At 49.1% G+C, this 22,293-nt stretch overlaps 6 protein-coding genes across 8 annotated transcripts; 2 read left to right on the top strand and 4 right to left on the bottom strand.

Annotated features, from left to right (window-relative positions):
* The first annotated feature begins 699 nt into the window (after nucleotides 1-699).
* On the top strand, nucleotides 700-1,448 carry LOC131216235 (bifunctional endo-1,4-beta-xylanase XylA-like). 2 transcript variants are annotated; one of them, XM_058210669.1, is made up of 2 exons: nucleotides 700-1,091; nucleotides 1,147-1,448. In XM_058210669.1, the coding sequence occupies exons 1-2, from the start codon at nucleotides 809-811 to the stop codon at nucleotides 1,311-1,313; spliced, it is 450 nt and encodes a 149-aa protein (XP_058066652.1). In that variant the 5' UTR covers nucleotides 700-808; the 3' UTR covers nucleotides 1,314-1,448. The 2 variants fall into 2 exon arrangements, with proteins under 2 accessions (XP_058066652.1, XP_058066654.1); XM_058210671.1 differs by having other exon boundaries at nucleotides 702-1,064.
* A 2,511-nt stretch (nucleotides 1,449-3,959) lies between these two features.
* Nucleotides 3,960-4,920, bottom strand: LOC131216810 (uncharacterized). Of its 2 annotated transcripts, XM_058211390.1 has the most exons (3): nucleotides 4,669-4,920; nucleotides 4,522-4,573; nucleotides 3,960-4,249 (listed from the first exon to the last, which is right to left on the bottom strand). In XM_058211390.1, exons 1-3 carry the CDS (start codon nucleotides 4,681-4,683, stop codon nucleotides 4,002-4,004), a joined length of 315 nt encoding a protein of 104 aa, XP_058067373.1. In that variant the 5' UTR covers nucleotides 4,684-4,920; the 3' UTR covers nucleotides 3,960-4,001. The 2 variants fall into 2 exon arrangements, with proteins under 2 accessions (XP_058067373.1, XP_058067372.1); XM_058211389.1 differs by lacking the exons at nucleotides 4,522-4,573; nucleotides 4,669-4,920 and adding an exon at nucleotides 4,416-4,505 and having other exon boundaries at nucleotides 3,960-4,324.
* Nucleotides 4,921-5,578: 658 nt separating this feature from the next.
* Nucleotides 5,579-6,266, bottom strand: LOC131216582 (zinc transporter 7-like). Its single transcript, XM_058211113.1, has 3 exons — nucleotides 6,161-6,266; nucleotides 6,038-6,089; nucleotides 5,579-5,967 (listed from the first exon to the last, which is right to left on the bottom strand). The coding sequence occupies exons 1-3, from the start codon at nucleotides 6,173-6,175 to the stop codon at nucleotides 5,705-5,707; spliced, it is 330 nt and encodes a 109-aa protein (XP_058067096.1). The 5' UTR covers nucleotides 6,176-6,266; the 3' UTR covers nucleotides 5,579-5,704.
* A 633-nt stretch (nucleotides 6,267-6,899) lies between these two features.
* LOC131216548 (uncharacterized) lies at nucleotides 6,900-9,383 on the bottom strand. The gene is made up of 2 exons (XM_058211064.1): nucleotides 9,197-9,383; nucleotides 6,900-7,927 (listed from the first exon to the last, which is right to left on the bottom strand). The coding sequence occupies exons 1-2, from the start codon at nucleotides 9,212-9,214 to the stop codon at nucleotides 7,283-7,285; spliced, it is 663 nt and encodes a 220-aa protein (XP_058067047.1). The 5' UTR covers nucleotides 9,215-9,383; the 3' UTR covers nucleotides 6,900-7,282.
* Nucleotides 9,384-10,018: 635 nt separating this feature from the next.
* LOC131215784 (uncharacterized) lies at nucleotides 10,019-10,618 on the top strand. Its single transcript, XM_058210181.1, has 2 exons — nucleotides 10,019-10,449; nucleotides 10,513-10,618. Exons 1-2 carry the CDS (start codon nucleotides 10,019-10,021, stop codon nucleotides 10,616-10,618), a joined length of 537 nt encoding a protein of 178 aa, XP_058066164.1.
* A 590-nt stretch (nucleotides 10,619-11,208) lies between these two features.
* LOC131213820 (uncharacterized) lies at nucleotides 11,209-21,557 on the bottom strand. The gene is made up of 6 exons (XM_058207972.1): nucleotides 21,306-21,557; nucleotides 15,490-15,700; nucleotides 14,264-15,340; nucleotides 13,962-14,155; nucleotides 11,620-13,879; nucleotides 11,209-11,519 (listed from the first exon to the last, which is right to left on the bottom strand). The coding sequence occupies exons 1-6, from the start codon at nucleotides 21,380-21,382 to the stop codon at nucleotides 11,313-11,315; spliced, it is 4,026 nt and encodes a 1,341-aa protein (XP_058063955.1). The 5' UTR covers nucleotides 21,383-21,557; the 3' UTR covers nucleotides 11,209-11,312.
* Nucleotides 21,558-22,293: the final 736 nt, after the last annotated feature.

Raw genomic sequence — 22,293 nt, 5'->3', positions numbered from 1 at the left:
TAATAACACCCTCGCCAACGCAACGGGGTCGAGGCTCATCATCAATCATCCTCCCAGACATGTGATCGCACGCCACCCCGACAACATTGTGCACTTTTCCGTATCGCATCCTCCCACCGCAGATCGCTGCGCGAAGCATAATCGATAGGCGATCGAGCAGAGCTCCCGTCCCTCCTTCCAGGCAGTGGCTAAAATGTGACTAATTATTTGGTGAACTATTAATCGCCTGAACGGAGCTTCGACTGTCGTTCGGATGATAAATGGACCACGATCGTGGTGCGAAAAGTCAGCTTCGCACAGGCGGGGGCACGCTGTAGAGCAAATAAAGCGAAGCATTACTTTAAATTATCTCCACAATTAACATTGAGCAGGTACGCGCCACGTCGATTGGCGGTTGTGACCAGCTGCGCGTCTGACCGCTCGCTCACTTTAACCTTTCCTGGAGGCTCGTTTTATCGGGCCACCGGCCAAGGCTCGCACTGAGAGGGTATTAGAATAAAGTTCTCCTCCTTCTCCACGACATTGAATATTTCACTCAGCCAATCGCCCGCGGAAACGCCACGCGAATCGGTTGACGGTTAGTACTGTTTTGCGTGCATCAGGTGCATCCCTCCTCCGCAGCGGGCTGTGGCTACTGCAGTTGTTTGCGTTTGCCCGTATCCTTTACTGCCCGTCCAACTATATAAAGCTGGCCAATTAGCTTAATTTTCATCCAGTATCGAACGAGCAGTACGACACTAGCGAGCTAACGTGGCGATCCTAATTTGTTTGCAATCAACCGCAGTTCTACGATTCACTTCTGAGCAAGATGTTCAAGTTTGTGTTGATCGGTGCCCTGTTTGTTGCGGCCGTGTTTGCCGCCCCGGCCGATAATAAGCCGGGCCAGCACGGCCAGCGTGGCGACGGTCTCGATCAGGCCGAAACGGCCTGGAACAATCCGGCTGGAGGTTGGAACAGCCAGAACACCTGGAACAGGGATCCGGCAAGCTGGAACCACCCGAATGCGGCCTGGAACCATCCGGGAGCGTGGAACGCCAACAGCTGGAACCGGGGCTACAACAACCGTAATGACATGATCGCAGCAAAGCCAGGTTTTTACAGTGCGACCGGCTTTAAACTTTGTTGAACTACCCTCTCGTCCGATAGGTTATGACCCGGCCAACCGTTGGCAGGCCGATCCGTGGAACCGTTGGGGAGGTGCTGGTGCTGGTGCCGGTTGGAACAACTACGCCGCCGGACGCAGCGGTGCAGCCGGAGCCCCTGGCGCTGCCGGATGGCAAGGCGGTGTTGCCAACCGCTGGAACGCCTGGTAAACCCGAAACCAGAACCAGTGATGCTGTGGCCCGTTTGCAGTGCACCCTTCGAGTAGCGTGATCATTGTCACGATCTGTTTTCTTCCCCTAATATCTACAACTTGATGGAACAATAAATTCTTCAATCTGCACTAATTGCTGGCTTTTTTTATTTTACCTTACCACTCACTAAAACTGTACTCAGTGTATATTGGACACTACGCAAAAATAAATACTTTGTTGGAGTGAACTTACGTGGAGAGCATACGATCGTTAAACATACGATCTGTAATGTTCAAGAGTTGATCAGCCCTTAAATATCGTCGATTGCTCACCTGTTGTGAAACCACTTTACCGGTCTCAAAAACTCTCTACTCAATAGGGAGTGATTCGCGCGCGCAAAACGTAAGCCACGTGTCCCATGGCCGTGTATGCGGATCGCGCCATAATCGATTAATCGCGGCACTCCGTCTGCCAGGCTCGTAAACAAACAGATAAATCTTTGGTTGAGCTTGCGCTATTTATGTCGATTTTATTAATGCTCTGTCGTTCCATGTTTTCTTGTGTTTTGCTCTTGTTCTATTGTGTCATTTTGCCCATTGCTTCGTCTGGGTCACATTGCTTAATTCAGTTTCGTTTCGTTGATCGTTTGGATGCCTTTTAAGGAAACACATTACGTACCATCGCTACGATCGATACTTACAATCAGTTAAGAAATCAAATGAAATATGCTGTTTTGGGGAATGTTTTCATCTTACCACGTACAATTAAGCACAACAACTAACGCTCCAAACCGTACCTATAGACGGATCAACCAGATCAACGTTGAGCTGTCAAAAGCCAACCGAAAACGTAACGAATGTGCCAAGAAATTTAAATTCATGCTTCGAAGTAACAACGCCAAGTATTTCCTGTGGTAAGTATTGGATCGGTCCGGAAACACTTGTGCGTTGCGCCAGACTGAATGTACAGCGTCCCTGGGTTTGTACATTGTAAACAACAACATTCGCGAATCATTTCAGCCCTATCCTCAGCCGGATATGTCTCATCCTCTATGAGATTCATACGAACCCTCGACGGAATGTCCATCTAAAAGAATACCACCACAGTGGTGCAAATACGGTTTGCACCACTAGATTACAGCGATTTCTATTCTTATTCGATTTCTTTCTAGCGATTTCTTTCCCAAACATACCTGTTTTTTCTTTTTCCTGGTCTTGGTTTCTTATGAATGTGACGTCCCCGTTCATTAAATGGACTAATATTTTTATTGTTCCATTTTTGTCCCAACCTACAACAGCAAGAGACAAAACCTTATCAGCGGAGGATAATGCAAGCTGCTGCCGTGATAATGGAGAAAGGAGTCTATGAAAGACTTTTCCTGAAATGGCGGAAGACTTCCTATCTTTCTTCTCGTGCGGATTTCTTCCGGGATTCGAAAAAAAGAAACATAACTTGGATGGTCATGATAAGGTACGTGATTAGTATATAATTAAATATAACTGAATATATTCATTTTTTTCACAATATTACATGTTTCACCGTTCGATGAGTTGCAAGATAAAGAAACAATGAAAAAACGAAAGAAAATCTCTCGAAAATAATAAACACAATAAGTATCTTACCCTGAATTTTAGCGATGTCATAGCTGGTTTTAAAATTAACTAGTACAAACATGAAATTTAATAAATTCTGCCCGATCCTTTCTTCTAAGATTTAAAAGGACATGAATTTTATACTATTTACACCAACAAAACATTGTTTAAAACATTACGACAGTATGAAGAGGTAATCTTTGAAAGGCAAAGAAAAAGAGATAGCGAAAGAACAGAAAAGAAAACGCAGTCAGCTTTGGTGATGATTAGCGCAGCGGCGAATGATCTGTTTCAGATCACTGCCTTCGGGGGCATCAGCAGCGAAATTGGTCCGCGGCCAGTGTTGTTAGCAGTTTTGTTCTTCTCCTCTGCCGATCTACCATTGCCGCTGATTACCGGAATTACGTTATGCTGTTAGGTGGTGGGCCTGAAGCAGACGGTGCTGGGAGGGTGGCGATGATGATGATGCTGTCTGCATGTTTGAAATAAAGTCTAACAAAAAACAAACCCGTCTAACCGGTTTGGTATTCGATAAATAGTCTTCACACCCTTCAGCTCCAGTCCAGGATTCCTTATCATCGTTCGGCTTCGCTCTTGCCTTATGTTTCCCAGATTTACTCCCAAATTGTGTGCGTATTTCTTCGCAGAGGGTAGGGTAATTGACCGAACTTCGGCTGTGGACCACCGGACGCTTGTTCTTGAGCAGCATGTAAAACAGTATTCAAATATACATTTTGATGTTTTTCTCCTGGCTACCAGTTCGGATACAAGGATTTGTTTACGATGACCAAACATTTGATGTGACTCTGTCCGTTCTTGTTGATGAGGGAATCATCAAACATTTGATCGTTATAGAACTTCGATGTGTTTGTCGTTTCTGGCATTTTATGCCATTGTTGTGCGACTCAACTGCTTGTTGATACTTTATGATGATGTCAGAGAGCTTTGCCCATTTTTCCGCCTAAACCCTTCGTCTTCTTGTCGTGCGTCTCCCAGGCCGATTGGGAAAGGCGATAAGCTTTAGAACTTAGTTTGTGATATTCTTTACGCGTTCATACAATTTAACTGAGTAGATAACAGTAAACCAACATTTATTTCGTAGTTTCAAATATGCCTAGTATCCGTGTTTCTTGTACCCGTGGCCGTGACCGCCACCGTGACCGCCACCGTGACCGCCGCCCCCATGCCCGTGCCCTTGGCCTCCAAAGTTGCTCTGGCCTCCGAAACCTCCGTGCTCACCCCCGTGTCCCCCACCGTGTTGGAAGCCACCGCCGTGCCCTCCACCGTGTCCGCCGCCACCGTGTCCACCGCCACCGTGTCCACCTCCAAATCCGCCGCCCTGACCTCCAAATCCTCCAGGACCTACAATGGTTGTAGAAATTTTGGGAGTTTGAGGATCTCTTGCTTTACTTTTTACGCCTATTGCGGTCAGTTTTCCTGCCAAAGGTTAATGTAGTTTATCATTTAGAACGCGGATGTTTTGAATCACTTGTACATGTAGCGAACATCACATGTAGCGAAAGTATACTTTTAAGAATCAGCTTGGAACAGATTAGCCACTTGTGAAACAATTTGTTCATTCCGTTTCATGCACTTTGCCGGAAAAAGGACAGCTCACGAGGCACAGTAATTACCTTGGGCGCTAACCACCATTACGACGACAACCAGCAGGAAAATGGACGACATCTGAAAGGGAAACCGAAAAATCGAACCGGTAAAACACTCGCTTTCACTGTATACAGGGCTCACGATCATGCCGTAAGCTGCAGTTCCGCACGTACCAAAAACTTTGCCATCGTGAAACAATAACGAACCGAAATGATCCAACTTTTAACGCACTCTGTTCGTGACTAATAAGAAGCTCAGTGATGGTCGTCTTCTTATATAGCGATCATTCAGCGATCTTGTTGATATAAGCCGAACCTGTTTCGGTGGTCCATCCGGTGTGTGTTTGTGTGTACATGGCAGATTCTGGCGTGTCCAGAACGCGGCAATAAACCGAAGCCGGTCAGATCGGATCGAAGGGCAACCCCAGATTGCACGTATCTCGACTGCCCGACAAACTAAAGATCGCTGTTGCGTTTTACTATACTACTCTGCCCATAAGAAACAGAAGCGGCAACGGCTCAAGTGGGCAAAACAGTAAACAAATTGAGCAAGAAAAAAAACCCAAACCAACCGACCGACGAGACGATCGTAAAAAAAACAAAGCAAAAATCGTTTTTCAAAACACGGCCCAACGGAAGGTGATTAGAATGTTTTTACAAGATACCGGTTTGTTTACATGCCGTCGGATCGGGGAGGGATTTCGGACAGGAACCATCCGCGTTGATGATCGCCCGCGCCCGCGGCATTATTCATCGCGTCCTGACGCAGAACAAAATGTAGGTTGACTGCCAATCAAACCGGTAGTGTAAAAACCGGATTGCACTAATCAGCCCTGCGAGTTCATCAAGGACGCCCCATTTTTCAGCCGCAAATAGCCACGTCAGTTGAATTTATTGTTGTAAATGTCCTTGGAGTCTAGGGTGCAATAAACCAGCAACTAATATGTCAAATGATCGTGATTCTGGTGTGATCTTGTAAGTGGAACAATAAAGCACTCCTCAAAGATGTCATCATTCGCCGCTTAGTGTAGATCGAGCGAAGTATCGATGATTCATTAGAAAAACTCAAACACGTATCGCAAAATTATAGTCAATAAATGCACTCGTTTCTTAAAGAAATGCTTTGCAACGCAAATCATACATGTTGGTTAAAAGGCTATACAATTTAAGCAAACAACATTGTGCACGGTCCACACGTTCGGTGATGATGCTAATGTCCAGAGTTGTCATGGTTGTGCTCGTGATTGTGATCGTGGTCCTGGCTGTGCTCTCCGTGATGTGAACTGCCGAATCCTTCGCCGTGCTTGTGCTTGCTATGCTCTCCGTGATGTGAACTGCCGAATCCTTCACCGTGCTTGTGCTTGCCACAACCCTTTCCATGATGGTGGTGTCCGTGCCCATCGCCATGCCCTTCGCCGTGTGCACCGTGTCCATGCGATTCACCTCCGTGCTCCGTTCCATCTTCGTGATCCGCTGTGAACGAGGTAAGATCAGCTGTTTTAATTTGTTTGCTGTCTCGCAACGGTTCGATGCTCTCACGTACCTTGCACTGACGCAATGGCCACAATCACGAGTGCGGCAAGCAGCAGAGAAACCTGTTCGGAACACACATTGATAGTTGAATTTCAAAGCTGTGCACAATCCTTGTGTTGCCTGAGGAACTTACCCAGAACTTTGCCATGGTTTTAGTATTTGAATGATGCCACAAGTAGTGCACTATGTTTCAACGTCTTCTGAAGCCGGTAGAGTGATGCGCAGGGCATCAAGCCTGCCTCTTTTATAGCCCTCCCTCAGGCCTCAGGCAATAGTTTCACTCTGCAGCTGGAGCTTATCCGCGTGGCAATCTCTCGCGAACTCAACATCGGCATGTGCATGATGTTTTCCAAAGTGACGTGTTCATGTTTTATATAGTTTTGCATGGAGCGTGTTATCATAACAAATGTAAGGTAACCCCCTGCCGAGCGGGTATTCTGCCAAGTGAATTGACTGGCCAAGGGAATGTATTCGGGACTTCGTTGAACCAAGGATTTCTATGTTCAGTCATATCTGTTGAGGCTGATAACATGGGGGTTACCTAAACTTTAAATGGAACACAAGCTGACGAACAAAATGTTCGGGAAGACCTACAGATGATACTGCGATGACACTCCGAGTGCTTACAAACAAAGCCTAGACACAATACAACACAATTACGAAATGGTACGACAAATAATCAACGCACGATGTCAATGTCAAAGGTTATCGTGAAATAGCAATTGCCGGGAAACCACCAACTGATTCACAGTGCGGAAAAGATTAATCGGTAATTCCACTCCCCAGCTGGAGTTTTACATGATGGAAATATTGTTGAAAGTCAAGGAAAATATTACGTTGATCCGGGGGGGACATAGTGATGTTTATGCCGAAAAATTACTGAAAAATATTACAATATTAACATTTTGATTTTGAAAAAAAATGTAAAGATGATCTCCATATTTTAAGCGCATAAAAGAACCGTAGAATACTATTATTTAGGTTAAGATTAAGCTTGATTGATGGCTTGATCGTTGCATTAGAAGCGTACAAAAGATGCGCCGTGCACAGTAAAATTGTAGCCATCGCAGCGATTGAAGCACGTGTTTTGTAATAACCGTTGATGTGGTGTGCATCAATAGCATGCTTTTAGGCGCAAAGCTTTGTAGTTTGTTCTTTATTAGTTAATAATTCACTGAGACGGTTGGCAATGGCTGATGGCTGTAAGATTACTCTTACACAATTTCGCGGGTAGGCAACCTCCTCCGGTGGCAATCTACTCCTTGGACTCGCTGATCCACTGTTCATCGGCACTGGCGTTACGCGGAATGGACACATTGTGTCCCACCAGCCACGGATCGAAGCGTTTCAGCTCCTTAACAAAATCTCCGTAGACCGGATCGGCGGTCTCCGTGGACAATTCTGGTACCTTGTCCTCGATCTGCTCGCCAAAATCTTTATCCTTGCTAATCAACGAATCGGCTGCCCGTTCCTCGTTCTCCCGTTTGAAGACGGCATGTTCGTGAGCTGCCTGTTGCCGCTGTCCGGTCACCGACGGGTCAAACCGGGTCAGCACACGGATGTATTCGTTGTAGGCCGGGATTGCCTCACTTCCCTGCGGAACCGAGTCCGCAAACTCGACCGGTGTTCGTACGTGGCGCGTTGATCCCAGGGAGGCTGCTTCCGGTGGCAGGTCCTGGTGCAAGGCATCCGTCACTGGGTCGGCCGGAATCGGCACTTTCTGCCCCGTCACCCAGGGATCAAAGCGGGTCAAGACGCTGGCATAGTCGTGGAACTTCTGGTTGTGGTCGTTGTTCGGTACCGGATCATCGAATGCTCCGTTCGGGTACTGCAGTTGGATGTTGGTTTGTGGAAACGACACAGCATCATGCACCAGACAGACCAATAGAACCACGAGAAGCTAGAAAACATGTCAACAGTGACAAGGAATTAGTAAATTTATACCTTGCTGGATACCCTTTCATGTTTGGAAGAGTACAGAACGCAGCCGTATGCCTAATGCAGCAAAGGCCAGCGAGAAATGGTTCCTCCTATTAACACGTCGCACTGCAACCGAAGGCTTTTGCCGGACGAATCCGGTCTTCTAAGCCATCATGATTCATGATCGATTGCACAAAGGATCGGTGCGATTTGCCTTTGCAATTCCATTAAAGTAGAAATTTTAGCACCATTTGCGTAATAGATGCTCGTCGAACTGGAAGCTTCGCTGCAATCTGTGAGTGTCCCGCGATTTCGCCCGCCACGCATGGTAACAATTTGGCACATTTTCAATGTTAACGGGTTTTGCCGGGTGCCGGGTTAAAAAGAAATGCTTTTAGCAAACACTATCAAACACTTTCGATTTTTATCGCCATGGAACGCCATCCCCGATCTGAGCGTGAAGAAATGGGATAATACCTCTTCGCTGCACCGTTCCATTTCCGTTTCGATTCCTTTGAGAAAACCGTTAGTTCGTCCCCTAGGTTTTGATTGGGCTTCAAATTTAGTGCAAAATTTTATGTTGCTGCCAACAAGTGGCGAGAGTGCTGAAAATTTGCTGACCCTAGCTGATTGATCAAATGAGCTTAGTGCAGCTCCAAATCGCAGGAAAGTGGCGTTCGAAACACACGATCTCTCCTAAACGATATGCAAAACCCGTTATCACACTTTCACTCTTTTCTGTGCCGTGTGCGGTCGCGCGAACTCCCATGCCATTGCGAACTTTTCCTTTAAGAACTCGAACCATCGAAACGGTAATGACCAAGCTGCCCTTGACAATTTCGCTGCCGATGACACTTTGCCAGCGGGCCGATGTCGGTCAGCAAAGTACGGTTAAGTAACGCACCGTGAACCCCCGATTAGCGGCCTAATGCTAACAGGCCGGTTCGGTCAACCGTGTCGACATTCCTTCCTACAAGTCGTCTTTCTGACCTGAGTACTCTAGTGGCCAAGTGCGAACCAGTGCCAACCAAATCTGCACATTTCCGGTATGAAACGATCGTGATCGTTCTGCTGACGGAATTTCAGAGAATGTGGGATTTTCAATGATGTTTGATTAGTATATGTCGTTTTGTATAATTTCTTGTAATTCCTCTCCGCTATAGTATAACAGAACGCCGGGCGACAGTAAGATACTGGAGCATTTCCCGCATCTAGAATAGCATTGTGGAAACTAAGATACAAAACTCACTTGCAATGATTGCGCCATTCTTCCGAAAGTGATTTTCGGTTCCGAATCGACTTCACACAAAGAAATCTCAAAACACTTATCACTGAGAAAATGAATTAACTACGCTGGTACTGATCTGAGTATCTCGGATCTAGTATCTGAGCCTCGTGCAGCCACTAGCCAAGCTCCGGCACGAGATCCGGCAGATTCGACGAGTAAAAGCAGACTGACGGTGACTACCGAGCGCGTGATAAATTTTATGCAAAGATCATATCATGGATGTTTATGATATTTTTTCGCACCTTTCCGACACGCTCATCCATCTGGCCTGGAGGACGCCGGCAGCCAGTTCGCTTGCGGTGATAGATGACGATGACGTGATGGACACAAAGTGGTGCAGGCAAGCAGGTACCATCGGAACGGTTTTGTGCGATGTCGTGATAGCGAACCTGTTGCTATTGTCGCCATTCTCTAGCCGTCGACTAGACAGGGGCGGGAAATCGACTCTTGGCCACGGGCACTTCAACCCTCTTTGGTCGCTCCGGAACGAAGAACTTTCGGTATTGCATTAGCGGATCCGGTTCTTTTCCGCCTCCCCGGAACAGGGTCAATAATTGACCGGCAGATAACCGGTATCGAGTGGAAATGTTTGAAGATCACCTTATTGACCGTATAAATAGCATGCGACCTTCGGATTCCGCTCGCATTACCTCAGAGGACACCAACGTCGCCACACTCCAAAGTCTTTAACTCTGCCACAAACACCGGAAGAAGTGCAAAATGTCAGCCAAACGTGCGTCAGCCCAACGACTATCCCTGCCCACGAGCGCGCTTTTGGCGGCAATGTTAGTGGTGACGATCAGTGTGCAGCACTGTAATGCAGCCATTTTGACGCGCGCGATCGAGGCACAGAAGACGCTAGTCGAGCGGGAGGAGCAACTGCTCGGGCAAGCCAAGGAGGAGATGTACAGGAGGGCACAGAACGCACTCGAGACGTCCCGTGATGCCGTTTCGAGCGTTGCAGATCAGGTGCGCTACACGCTGCTGTCGCCGTGGCGTGTGGCTTCCGAGGCGCTCGAGCGGCCAAAGTTGTACGCAAAGTATCTGCTGTCGAAATCGTTTCCCAAACCGGCGGACGAGGCAGCGCCGGCCGTTGTGGATCTGAACGATAGCGAGGCTTCCAGCTCGTTCGGGCAGCTGATGTCCAACGTGCCCGTCGTGCGGTTGTTCTTCAACGAAGCCTCAACCGAATCCAGCGTTCAAACGAAACCAAGGTAGGAGTTTACGCAGGATGGAAAAAGGCACTGAATCTTATACACTTTGCTTATCTTTTGCAGTTCACTCATCGAAATGTCGGAACCGAGCCCGGCCACGTCGGAAACATTGTTATCACCATCGGCGGAACCCGAAAAAATAACGCCGATGAAAGTGATTCTACTCTAAGCCAGCACGTCGTCGGTTCACGAAACGGAGCGATATATTTATTAAAAAGAAATAAATCTTCAAGTAAAACTAAAAGAATAATAGGCGCGGTAATTCGGTAATTTTCTTATAGAAAGATTTTATTGCAAAATCAATAAATATCCCACTTTAGAAAGCTGGCTGCCGCTTGATGTGTAGCAGCAAGTACCTTAAGATTACATCTTACCGTAGCCTACGGCTAGTAGCCTGTTACAGAGTAGGCCGCTCTTTCCGCCCGGATCGGCGGATCACAACCTGCGCCGCCGAGTGCACGTTAGACACTCTGCGATTCTATGGAGTAGCTTTCGCTTCGCAATTACATTGCTCCGGACGTCGCGTTTCTTATCGCTACACACCAGCGTAATGGAGGATTCCTGCTTCGGTTTACTCTGCGCAGATCGCGTATGGCATTTGAAAGAGAGCATTTGCAATATCATCTTTCACCCGGTTCCCCCGGTCGGTGGGTGACGGAATACTGATCGCAAAGCTGTGCACGGCGGGGCGTTGGGCGCGAGTGCGAAAAAAATTTCCGTAAAGTGACGCGTTCCGTACCACGTCCTTTGTTTGTGTATGTCCAGTAAACCCTTATTCTAATATCACAATCAAATTTTTCACAAATCTCAAGCTCAAGTAGCGAAGGTAAGGCTCGCTTACGACGAAGTCTTGCGCGGTAACGCTAACGCATCAACACCCGATACCGCTTGGTGACCTCCGGCGTGTGAACGGAAGCGACCGAGAGCAGCAGATCCATATCGTTGGCCGTGATGTCCATCGCTCCGGTGATGGAGCTCGTCGTGCAAAAGTCCGTTGCCAGCATGATGCTGGCGATCGTTTCCGACTGCAGGTACAGTTCGCGCAGTTTCGATTCGATAAACGCCATACACTGCAAAGAGGAGTAAATAGAATGGAAAGTTAGCGCTAGGAGCAGATTTACCGTTGGTTAAATTTTGGCAGATTGATCGTCGACACAGGCCAACACATACCTGATAGGCCGAAATACCCGCCGTCCACATTGCGCTAACGGCTTCCAGCATCGAGGACACCAGCTGGGACATCCCGACGGTGTAGCCATCCACTAGCGATTGGGACGAGAGCAAACGCACCTCGTGCTTGTCCAGATTGGCGATGATGGCGTTGTTCTCGGTTAGGTGCTGCTCGAGCAGCGTAAACCTGGCCGCCAAATTCAGATCGCGCTTCAAGGTCACTTCCCAGCTCGAAGGCGGTGCTGTTGTCGCTTGCAGCACCATATCCGGCATGTAATGGTCGGTAATACGGCTGAACAATGACGGCATAAATCCGGTAGTTCGATAGCAACGCAGTCCCTGTCCCTTGTCAGTCTTGTCACTCTCCCGCCCACTTCCCATTCCAGCCGTTTCCAATAAGTGGCTTGATGGTGAAGCGTTTGTTACGCCACTGCTTGCACCACTGCTTCCTCTACTGCCGCCGCTGTTGTTGTTCTCATCATTCCCGGTGGCTCGTAAGCCCTTGGGAAAAGGTATGTCAATCAGCTTCAGGATGCTGCCCGGATGTTTCACCTTCAGTTCATCGTTCTCATCCAACGTGGCCATATGGGACGAAAACACAATCTGAGGAATGTTGTGTTCGGGCCACGACGGAAAGCTATCATTCTCATCGCATTTGTTCGGGTCATCGCCCGCTTCCGGTAGTCCGACATCGGCCAGGTAGCGAAAGGTGGCTTCAGAAACTTCCCTAACAAACTCCGTTTCCGAAGCGTTCGTTGGTGTTTGCAGGCAAAACATGGACGGTATCTGACGGCATGTGGCACATTCATCCTGATCCACGACTAGCCCGGAGGTTGCGGTAACGGTCTTCGGTGCCGAAGCATCCTTCGGCTTGCTGCGTTCCAGCAGATGGTAGTCTGGAAGGTTGCGACTTTTGAGAAAGTTGGCCGCTATCTGACGGTACTTATCGAACCGGTTCAGCTTCTGATGGCAGCAGTACTTCAGCGGAGCAGCTACGTGTTGTAATGGTTGCTCCTTTGTCGCTCCTGACGCTCCTTTCCGGTGGATATCTTTTAGTCGATCGTTGTCCCCGAGCACAAACACTACTTCATCTTTGCTGTCCTCTTTCGGACTCACTTGTTCCTGTTCGGTGTGGGTTGAGCCCTTCAGCAGATTAAAATCCCCACGTAGACAGTGGATGTACTTCAACTGCTCGAAAACGATCCCTTCCTTTGTTTTCTCCAAACCCCAGATTAGCCGCTGCTGTGGTTCACCTTCCGGTTGGGATTGACCCAAACTGTTTTCGGTGATGAGATACGACAAGTGAACCGATTCTCGAGCTTGCTCTTTGTCATCTTCGGCGGGGTGTTCTTCCAGGGCTAGTGCTTCCTGCGCGAGCTCAGCCGGTGGAGATTGTCGCTGGTGTTGTTGCTGTAAAAGAACTGCCACCTGGGCCGCCTGCAGGGCACCCGTCTTTCCGATCTGATAGTGTGCCTCGAGATACTGTTTCTCGCGATCGTTCATCACGATCCCGGTATCCATGCTCTTGTTTCCGATCCGAAGCTCCTGGCGGACGAAGCGCGAATCACGGTACACGAGCACGTTTGGAATGTCGTTCATAACGTTTTTCTTGAGCGCTTTTTGTACCTCTTCATTGCCACCTTGGGCGGCTTCGGCCTCCTTGCCATCCCGTTGCTCCTGAGCATCGTCTGCTCCTGTTCCATCGCCGAGTGTGGCCAGATTCTTCATCCGCGTTGCCGATCGAACTAACCCGCTGGAAGCTACACGTGATAGTTTCGGTGAAGGAAGTAAGTTTCCACCAGATGGCCCCGCTGATGATATTTCATTTGCAACGGATTGTAGATGATCCTCTTCCGGACTGGTGACGTTGGCCACCAGTTGCTGCGTTACAAACGCTGTCCGAATGTTGTCCTCATCGAACGCTTCCACGTACACGGTGCGCTTGATTTCCGAACAGCGGATGAAGTACGACAGCACGTTCAGTATTTTGTCCATCATGTTCCGGAGCTGGCCACTGCCGCAGATGATGGTTTTTGAGAGTTTCGTCGGGTAGCCCACGGCACCGTACAGATCGCCTAGCTGCGCCCACAGCACACTATACGGATGGTTGGCTGTTATTTCCGTCATGCGCGTCTTTTCGCGCCGTATTAGGTCCAGCTTGCTGGTCGCGGACGTATCATCGCTGGTCGTCATCGCGGCAATCGTTCCCACCCAACCGAGATGGTGCGTCAGTACGGCCGTAATCATCGTACTGATGAAACTGCCAAATGAAAGGAAGCAAGCATTCGTTTAATCTATTGTAACTGCCGTACATTTCGTCATCCGACTTGAGAAGAACTTACAAGTTCGTGTCCTTCGTATCGGCTAACGATAGAAGCGAACATAGATCACTCATAAACGTGCCGGCCACCGTAGCCAGGTTGCGATCAGTCAGCGTACTACTGCTGAGCGTTAACCAGACTGGGTTGTTGAGGCGCGGGGCTGTAAAGAGATCACCTAGCCATTGCTGTGCGCAGTGCCAAGCCCCGAGCATAATCTGGAAGTGGGACAGAAACCGGAATAAACAGGATCAATCGACTGTTGCTTAAGTGCGGCGCCTGAATGAAAGGTGCCATTGGTCCGCCGAAAGGGACACAAGGCTTACCTGTAGGAACAGTTTCCAGCGAATGTATGCCTTTTCGACAGCAACCCGCACCCGGCACAGGATCGTCTCGAACACGGTCATGTGCTCCGAGCAAAACGTGTCCGTGTCCTGCAGCATCGCATCGTTGAGTTTGATGCAAACCGCCACCCCTAGGCGCTGCTTTTTGCTTGGCGCTTTCCCCTGATAGTTGGTGGCCGTCGACAAAAAGTCCCCGCTGATCGCTTTCCGCCGAGCAAGTTCCATAGTTTCGCTGTTACGACGGTTGCGTGTCACAACGCACCCATCGCTGGCAGTAACATTCGTCTGACCAGCCGCCGACGCCGCCACCGCCAGCATAGGCCCTAACTCATCCAGGTGGCCCACGTGATCGGCGATCGTATGGCGATTCTCGAACGACGTCGAAAGGTTCTTTGACACCCGCCGGTGGAAGCTTCCGTACGACTGGCAGTCACCCAAACTGACACAGTTCAGCGGCGGTGGAATGTCCATGCTGAAGTTGTCGGCACTCATGCGCCGAATGCAGTCAAAGTCGCTGTAGATCGACGACAGGCTGCTCCGGTGTGACGAGGACGCCGGATGGCGGTAGGAAGCGCCCGACGAATGAACCCACGGATCCGTCCCACCATAGCCCGAGTCGACACCGCTGTGGGAAGAGTGGCGCATATCGGCGAACCGGTCAAAGTTACAGAACTCGGCCGGAAGCACCGGTCTAAGGCGATGCTGCAGGGAGGGATCTTGTTGTGTGGCGGTGGACGAAGACACCGTGAACGAATGCAACGATCCCGTCCCGAGCGAGCTGAGATCGCTCACGGATGGGTTATAATCGCCATTTCCTGTACCGGCACCCACACCGACCACCGGCACTCCGATGGGGCTGTCCGATCCGGGATAGGTCGAGACGGACGATTTCTTCGACCCGGTGTACATCGGTGCGGGAAAAACGAGGGAGCACATTAGCGTTTTCGGCGCCTTCATCCAGTGCACCTTGAAGCTACTACCGCGAAAGGCGATCGGTGCCGACCCGAAGATCATCTCCTCGAACTGTTTAACCTCCGTCTTGTTGATCCCATCGTTTTGCTGGTGTGAAATAGAAGACAAAATTTGTATTAATTGTCGAGCTCAAACTTAATTCTAAACTTTTTGTGCATAAAACTGAACCTTAGTGAACGGTTTTACTCTGTTCGCGTAAGTATCGTACAGTGCGATATTATATAGCGTAATGTTACCTTCCGTACCCGGTATACCACGTTGCAGTGATCACATTTCTGAACCTGCGGGATTGAGGCCGGGTGGTGATCGGAAGCGTTCGTTGCGGCACTCACACTGTCCGCCGGTACCTTCTCGACCGCACTGGAATCGAACAGAAGCTTACGACCGCGAAGATCGCACTCTTTGAACAGCAAAATGCGCACCTGATCCGCACTGAACGGGAACTGTCTGTGGAAGAAACGAAAAGGAACAGTAGATAAGAGGGGATGTGTAAGCAAACATTAGCCTATCAGTGCCACGCGCTCTGATACTGCTTTTTATTGTTTTAATGCATTTCATAAAAATCTGAAGCAATCTACTGGAATGGAACGGCGTGAGGAACTTTGAACGGCGGGGCACCCCTTACGATGTAGATCTCCTCGCCCATAAAGAAGCCACGATAATTCTCCGACGGTGTCCCACACGAGCTGACATGACGATCCGCAATCCCAGCAGTCGAGGGAGGTGGCGGACGTCCTCGGATGGATTACAACCTTCACGGGTGATTCGGTAGTGATTACAGCGAGGCTCTGTCCAAAGCCCGGGTATCCCCCCAGGGGGAAAGTGTAGACACCAGGCAATAAAACGATAAACGAGACCCTCCGAGTATTGCAACATGCAGGACGCGACTGCTAGCTTCGGAACCGCGGTACCTGGCTCATATCTCGTCAATTTTGCTACCGCCATCCTTCGCATAACAACGCCAGAGGTCAATCGACGATGGTTTCAAAAAGTGCTCCCGTAAACAGGGTTGATTGATTATTTTTCAATCCAAACTATTCCGCTTCCCCCTAATCTTATCCGGTTAGGTTACGGCGCACTTGCTTTGGGTCAACCTCGTCCGATCATGACGTTGGCAAGTCAATGAAAACATTCGAAACCGAACTAATGGAGTCAATGAGTTTTTAATCCTCGATACTCCCACGCCGGTCTTGGGTTGCTGAAGACATCGGTTCACTTCTTATCGCACTAATGGCCCGTGCTGCGCGTGACTTGAATGTTTAGTAGTCACGCGAAATTCCTAACCACAGTCACATGACCGAATCCAGATTAGTTCACACACGGTAATCGTACCAACTGAACACGCCCCCCGCGTGAAGGCAAAGCCATACCCTGTTACGAACCGGTTATGCAAGTTAGTCCAAAAAACACTGGCCAAACAAACTTCCGGAGCGATGTGATAAAGCATTTACAGTACGGGCTAGCTTAAGTCCACCACACTCCTTCGTCTGTGAGCGCTCTGGCTAGACTGGACCAAATGATAAACGTTTTGAAAATAATAATAGAAAATGTTCAATCCTAACACGTTCAGGGAACCCCTGTGGTAAAATCCGAGCAAATTTATCAGAACAGGACCTCGTTGTAAAATGATCGTATCTAGCCAAAACAGCCGAGTCGTGGGGTAAATCAGCGCAACTTCCCCGATAGTGATAGGGTAGACAGCTCGGCTGCAGGCAAAATCGACAACCGGTGAGGCCGGTAAGCCACGGTACTTGTGACGTCGGCCCCATGGGAATGACACGACAGTGGAACCGGCGAAGCAAAGTTGGGCAAACAAACATGACGTTCGAAGACGTAACGCGTCGGTCACGTGGCGATCAATTAACCAATCTTTGCACCGCCCGAACACTGAACTTTGGGCGCCCGAGGGGGGCACCTGTTGATGTGGGTGATTCCACCCTCCCGCGTTTGCCGCCTTTTAATTATATCTTTCGTTTCGAAATGTGTGTGTCATTCCCAATTAGCTGCGGGCCACCCGCTGGATGGCGCGAAAAGGGATTTGAATGGGTTTTTAAACCACTTATCGTTTCACTTCAAATTCCTTTGTTTTAAGATTCTTTCTTCGTGAAAAACTGTTTCAGCCGTGGCCCGTTCTCCTTAATACTCAGTGACCTGTTCAGCTGAAAATTTTCCGTAATACCTTGCCCAGCGTTACAAAACTAGGCAGATTATCGCGGGTGATATCGTTTAATTTACAACAGGCTCGGGCTTAGAGTTGACCAATATTCGTAAACCATAATTTGTTTCCCGAGTTGCGGTGGAGTTTAGCATAACACGTGGATTGTTATAGCGTCACAACAAAAACAAAGCGATGCGCCGGGCGATAAATAGCTTTAGGATAATATTTAGGTTTCGCAAAACCCCAACGATAATAGACCAAACGGTGTGGTGACTACCGAGTCCTGATAAAGTTTTCATTCACAATTCTTTCTAAAAGGGGGGACTTTTTTTTCGTTCTTCACGTAACTCCCGCCGACTGACCGACGCGGGTTTATAGACCGAGGAAGTAAATAATAGAGTCCCTGAGTCCCATTGCAACGATTGATATCGCGATTAATTCTGTAGCATAAACAGTGCTGCTGCCGAATGCGAATGAAGTGCAGTGTGCGAACCAGCAGCTCGTTCGCGCCAGTGCATAGTTAGAATTTCACACATTCCTCGTGGCCGCTTAGTGACGCCAGTGGCACATGACACGAGACCGCACGAGTTGGTGCAACCCTGCAACGACCCAGTTCTCGATCATTGATCGAACAGCACGGCCAGCGTTCCGAAGGATAACGGCGCCGTCGCCACCGATCCCCATGAATGAATCTCGATCGGTGAGCTACAGGCTTCGTGGGAAGGACGCGGATCAACGCAAATTCGTCAGTGAATTTGTAACCTATTTAAAGATAGTTAAATACACCTATACACAACGAGGTGGCGAGAGTCTTGAGCACACTTTGTGCAAAGAGGGCGACGGTTTCATCCTGTTTACTTAGGTCGGGCTTTCATTGATCGGTCGCTGTCGTGGCAATTGGCAGATCATGTGCCATGATTCACATAACTTACCGTTCCTAAAATGGACAATATAGAGCGATGTAAATTTCAAAACAAATAACAGTTCATTTGGAGAGATTTACTTTCAACAAAAGACGGCGAACAATGCGGACGCTACAGAATGGCAGCTGTCGGACTCGTTCCGTTCCCATGGTCCCTGATCCACTTACGCAAGCTACGCGCGCATAGGCGTCTTGTGATGCACGGCTGGGAGCTGTCTTGTGACCGTCCGAGTGACGATGGGTCCGCGAAAGAAATAATTAACACTAACGCTTAAGACACGACACGAGCTGGTGCCGCACGGCGTGGTTCGCGAGTCGCCAACAGATGCAACGCTTTGGCGAAAATTGGGACAATTCATTCGGGTTCGGGTGGGTGTTTCCGCACCCGCGGATTGAGTGCGTTATTCATTTGATGCTGGCCACGCGAAACAGCAGACCATTAGCATCGTTATTTGCGGTGCGCAAAGAACAGTTTTTGGTCAAGATCGCAACGATGACGCTGCACCGATCAACCGTTTTCTATGTGAAAGATGTCTGCCCGTTCTAAGTAAATAATGAATAATAATAACAAAATCCCCAAGACGAAGGTCGGTCGATAAATGACTCATGAAAGCATCCTTAACTCGAAGAGGATCAGCTGCCCATCGAGCGAATGGAGCTGTGCTCGAAACAATACAAACTAATGCTTACGGTCAGTAATGACGCAAAACGGTGGCATAATTAGCTAGCACACTTGAGCCCGAGTGTCACTAGAGCATGGGATCGGCTGTGCAACCGATGCGGTTCGGTTACTACCGGCGGAAGTGCATGCGTCATCGCCGATCAGCTCGAATGTTTCCGATTTTGTTGACGACAATGGAGGTGTTCCCCTTTACTGCGGTGAAACTCAACACCCCAGCTGCACGTGGTCCGTCTCGGGAGGTGAAGAAGGAAAAGAAAACACGAGCCCAACACATACGACCTGCCGCTGATCGGTGATCGACGGTGATCAATCAAGTGAAGCATATCGCGCGCGTCTGGTTCTACGCCTCGAGAGTGTGATCGTCTTCCCACTGCGGTTTCGTGTCTTGTCTCGCCGACCCACCCCCGGTTGGTTGGTTCCCGTTCACGTTTCTTGGCTGGTTTTCGGTTTCGTTGCGCTAAAAATAAGAGCAATATCAATGGCAAAAAACACACGCGCACGCGAACGAAACAAGACTATAAACAAACTGCTGCAGCGCGCAGCTTCCCAGGTCGACGTTAAATGCTCCACACGGACGCCGCCATCGGTTATTCGTGGCCGCTATGGTCGCAATCTAAAATACACGCAACACGAAACATACAACGATCCCCCCACACCCACCCTTCGGCCGTGTTCCGACGGAGCGGAATAAATTTGCACAACAACACGAAGGCGGCGGACGGCGAGGCAAGCACGTGATTTTTCGGTTTCCGTACGACGACACTCCGACGGGGCGGATGATTGATGGCACCAGAAGGATACGGAAGTGTGCCGCGGGGCGAGGCGTGACGCGTAGAAACACCTTCCTCAACTGACCGCAGGACGGGGACGTCAATGGGTAGAAGGATGAGTAGAGTCGTCGATCACCGTTGGTGTGTGTCGGACGTCCAACACTTTCGCACGCATCTTGGCGCCTGTTATTGTATTAAAAGAAGTGGGACGCCGACAGCTTATTTCGGATAGACACATAATAATCAATTGTTTGGTTGATACCCAGATTGATAATTTAAATAAACTAACGTTAAATAAACGACGTTAGCCTCAAACCAGTCTCGTTTTCGATTTTATAGTTTCGATTTATCCACCTTTATGGAACAAGTTTACCTCTTGGGGACAAAGCATATCGCGATAAACCGCTAGACAGAGGAACAGATTACAATACAGAGACGCAACGCTTCCTGCCGTTCCATATCATCGGCAGGCCCCCGCAAAAAACAAAAAAAAAACAGATCAGGAAAATACCCTCCACTCCGTGGGCAACAGAAACGGCACAACGGTCCGCGTGTCAGCCGGCGGAAAGGACAGAGACGGATAGCGAGGACAAGACAAGACTGGCAAGATTCTCGTGACCTGGTAGCGTCATCATCAAACAGTCGGATAGTCACTCAACACAGCCACACGCACAAACAAACGTTACGGAACCACCCAAAGGGGTGGCCGCGAGCGCGAAACCGGCAGCGGCGTTAGAGGTGGTTGGCCGTCTCCCGTGGCTCAGTATGGCATTTGTTGAATGGTTTTTTTTGCTCTGAAATATACGATAACGGATTTGCAGAGACAACGACTTTTTGCTTCGACCCTGCGACCGCGAAGCCGGGAATTAAGACTGTTTGCATAAGGGCGAGCCTCAAATTAAATCATCAAATCCGTCCCGCATTGTAGGAGGGAGGTTCGGGTCGGGTTTTTCCCACGCCAATGATAAGACTCGCAAATGAAATTAGGTTGCGCACCATCCACGCTATCGTGTCGACCCAATTGGAATGTGATTATCATCGATTTGCCATCACCAGAACACTGACCGTTGTAGTGGAAATTAAAATTTGTAAAAATTAACATTTGCTCTGACTACTTTCGCACATTGAACGGTTGGTTTTAAATATTGGTATTCGCTAAAAAGCGCAACCAACAGGTGACATTCAGACGTCGGCGGTGAAGCCCAATATTTGTTTTGCCTTCCAGCTGTACCGTAAAGAGTTTGATGGTAAGGGGCGCTCGCTGAAGATTAGGTAATTCCTATCAATCCAAAGATGCACCGGTTCGGAGAGAAAGGCACGACCGCCAATCACTTGATTGATCTTTCACCTTTAGCGATGGCTTGCTCAATGCACAATCCGCCGGCGGTGGCCGGCAAATAGAAACTAATATCCCAAAATCGTTATTCCGCACTGCATTTCGTAAGGAAAGCCTTGAAAATCCTAGAACGGACCACCCATCCCGAAAAGTCCGATACCCCGATCCTCGTCATAAAACTTACCCCGGACTCGCCTTCTGCGACGACGATGAGTTTGCACTTCGTTTCTTGTTGAACAGCAGCTTATTGAGCAGTGCCATTATATATTAATAGTCCTATAATGTAAATCCTTCGCCGGCTTGTATCCGATCGGCTCCGCGCACCAAGAGCGTTCTCGATGATGCTTTTTTGCCACCGACGACGGCCACCGAGATTGAAAAACTACGGAAAAAGGTTTGCTTCACAATCCACATCCACTGCACACTTTGATGCTGCCCGTCGGGCACTGGGCTTAATTTGATTCACGTTTTCAATCACAGCACCAACTCCACGGAGATGCACAGCACGCGCGCATCTTGTGCGCGACTTTTCGATCCATTTTCGGAAGGTTCCACAACTATTGGTCAGCCATACTTTGTACTCTCAGTGACTAAGTTCGGTAGGAATATCCTTTCTCTTCTTACTCTAGCGCTCTATTCTGATCACACTGATAACCACACGCTAATTTAATGCTAAAAGTGCCTACATCTTTTCCGAAAAGCAGTGTGGGATACGTTCTCAAGTATGCGGCAATCCTAGGAGTCCTTTTCCACTGTCGCGCGCATCGCCTAAGTGGCGCCCGGGTCTAAGTAATGATATGAGGCACAAAGGCGAGATGTTGCCACCATCCGTTGGTGCTGTACGATCGCAACTGCCGGCAGCGCAGTCGTCACTGCCACCCGCAACATCGGCGGCCGTTTGCAATTTAAAACGGGCAAACAAAAAATAAAACTCGTCGTCCCGAACCCTCGCGCGAAGCAGTTGTGGCGACGTTTGCGCACACCACTTCGCATATTGCGCGCACGGTTGATACGCGCAGGCGCGTATTGTGGCCACCTTTGGCCACTGGGATCGTCGAAGCTCCGGTCGGGCCGGAGTGGTTCACATCGGCGCCGTTGTCATTAAATACGTTGTTGAGGCCACGGATCGCTTTCGTCCATCCTTAGACCACCTGGATTATGCACCTCCTCTC

Source organism: Anopheles bellator, chromosome 1 (assembly GCF_943735745.2).
Source record: "Anopheles bellator chromosome 1, idAnoBellAS_SP24_06.2, whole genome shotgun sequence".
NCBI lineage: Eukaryota > Metazoa > Arthropoda > Insecta > Diptera > Culicidae > Anopheles > Anopheles bellator.
The sequence above is the reverse complement of the archived record's forward strand: the minus strand, read 5'-3'. Positions and strand labels throughout refer to the sequence as shown.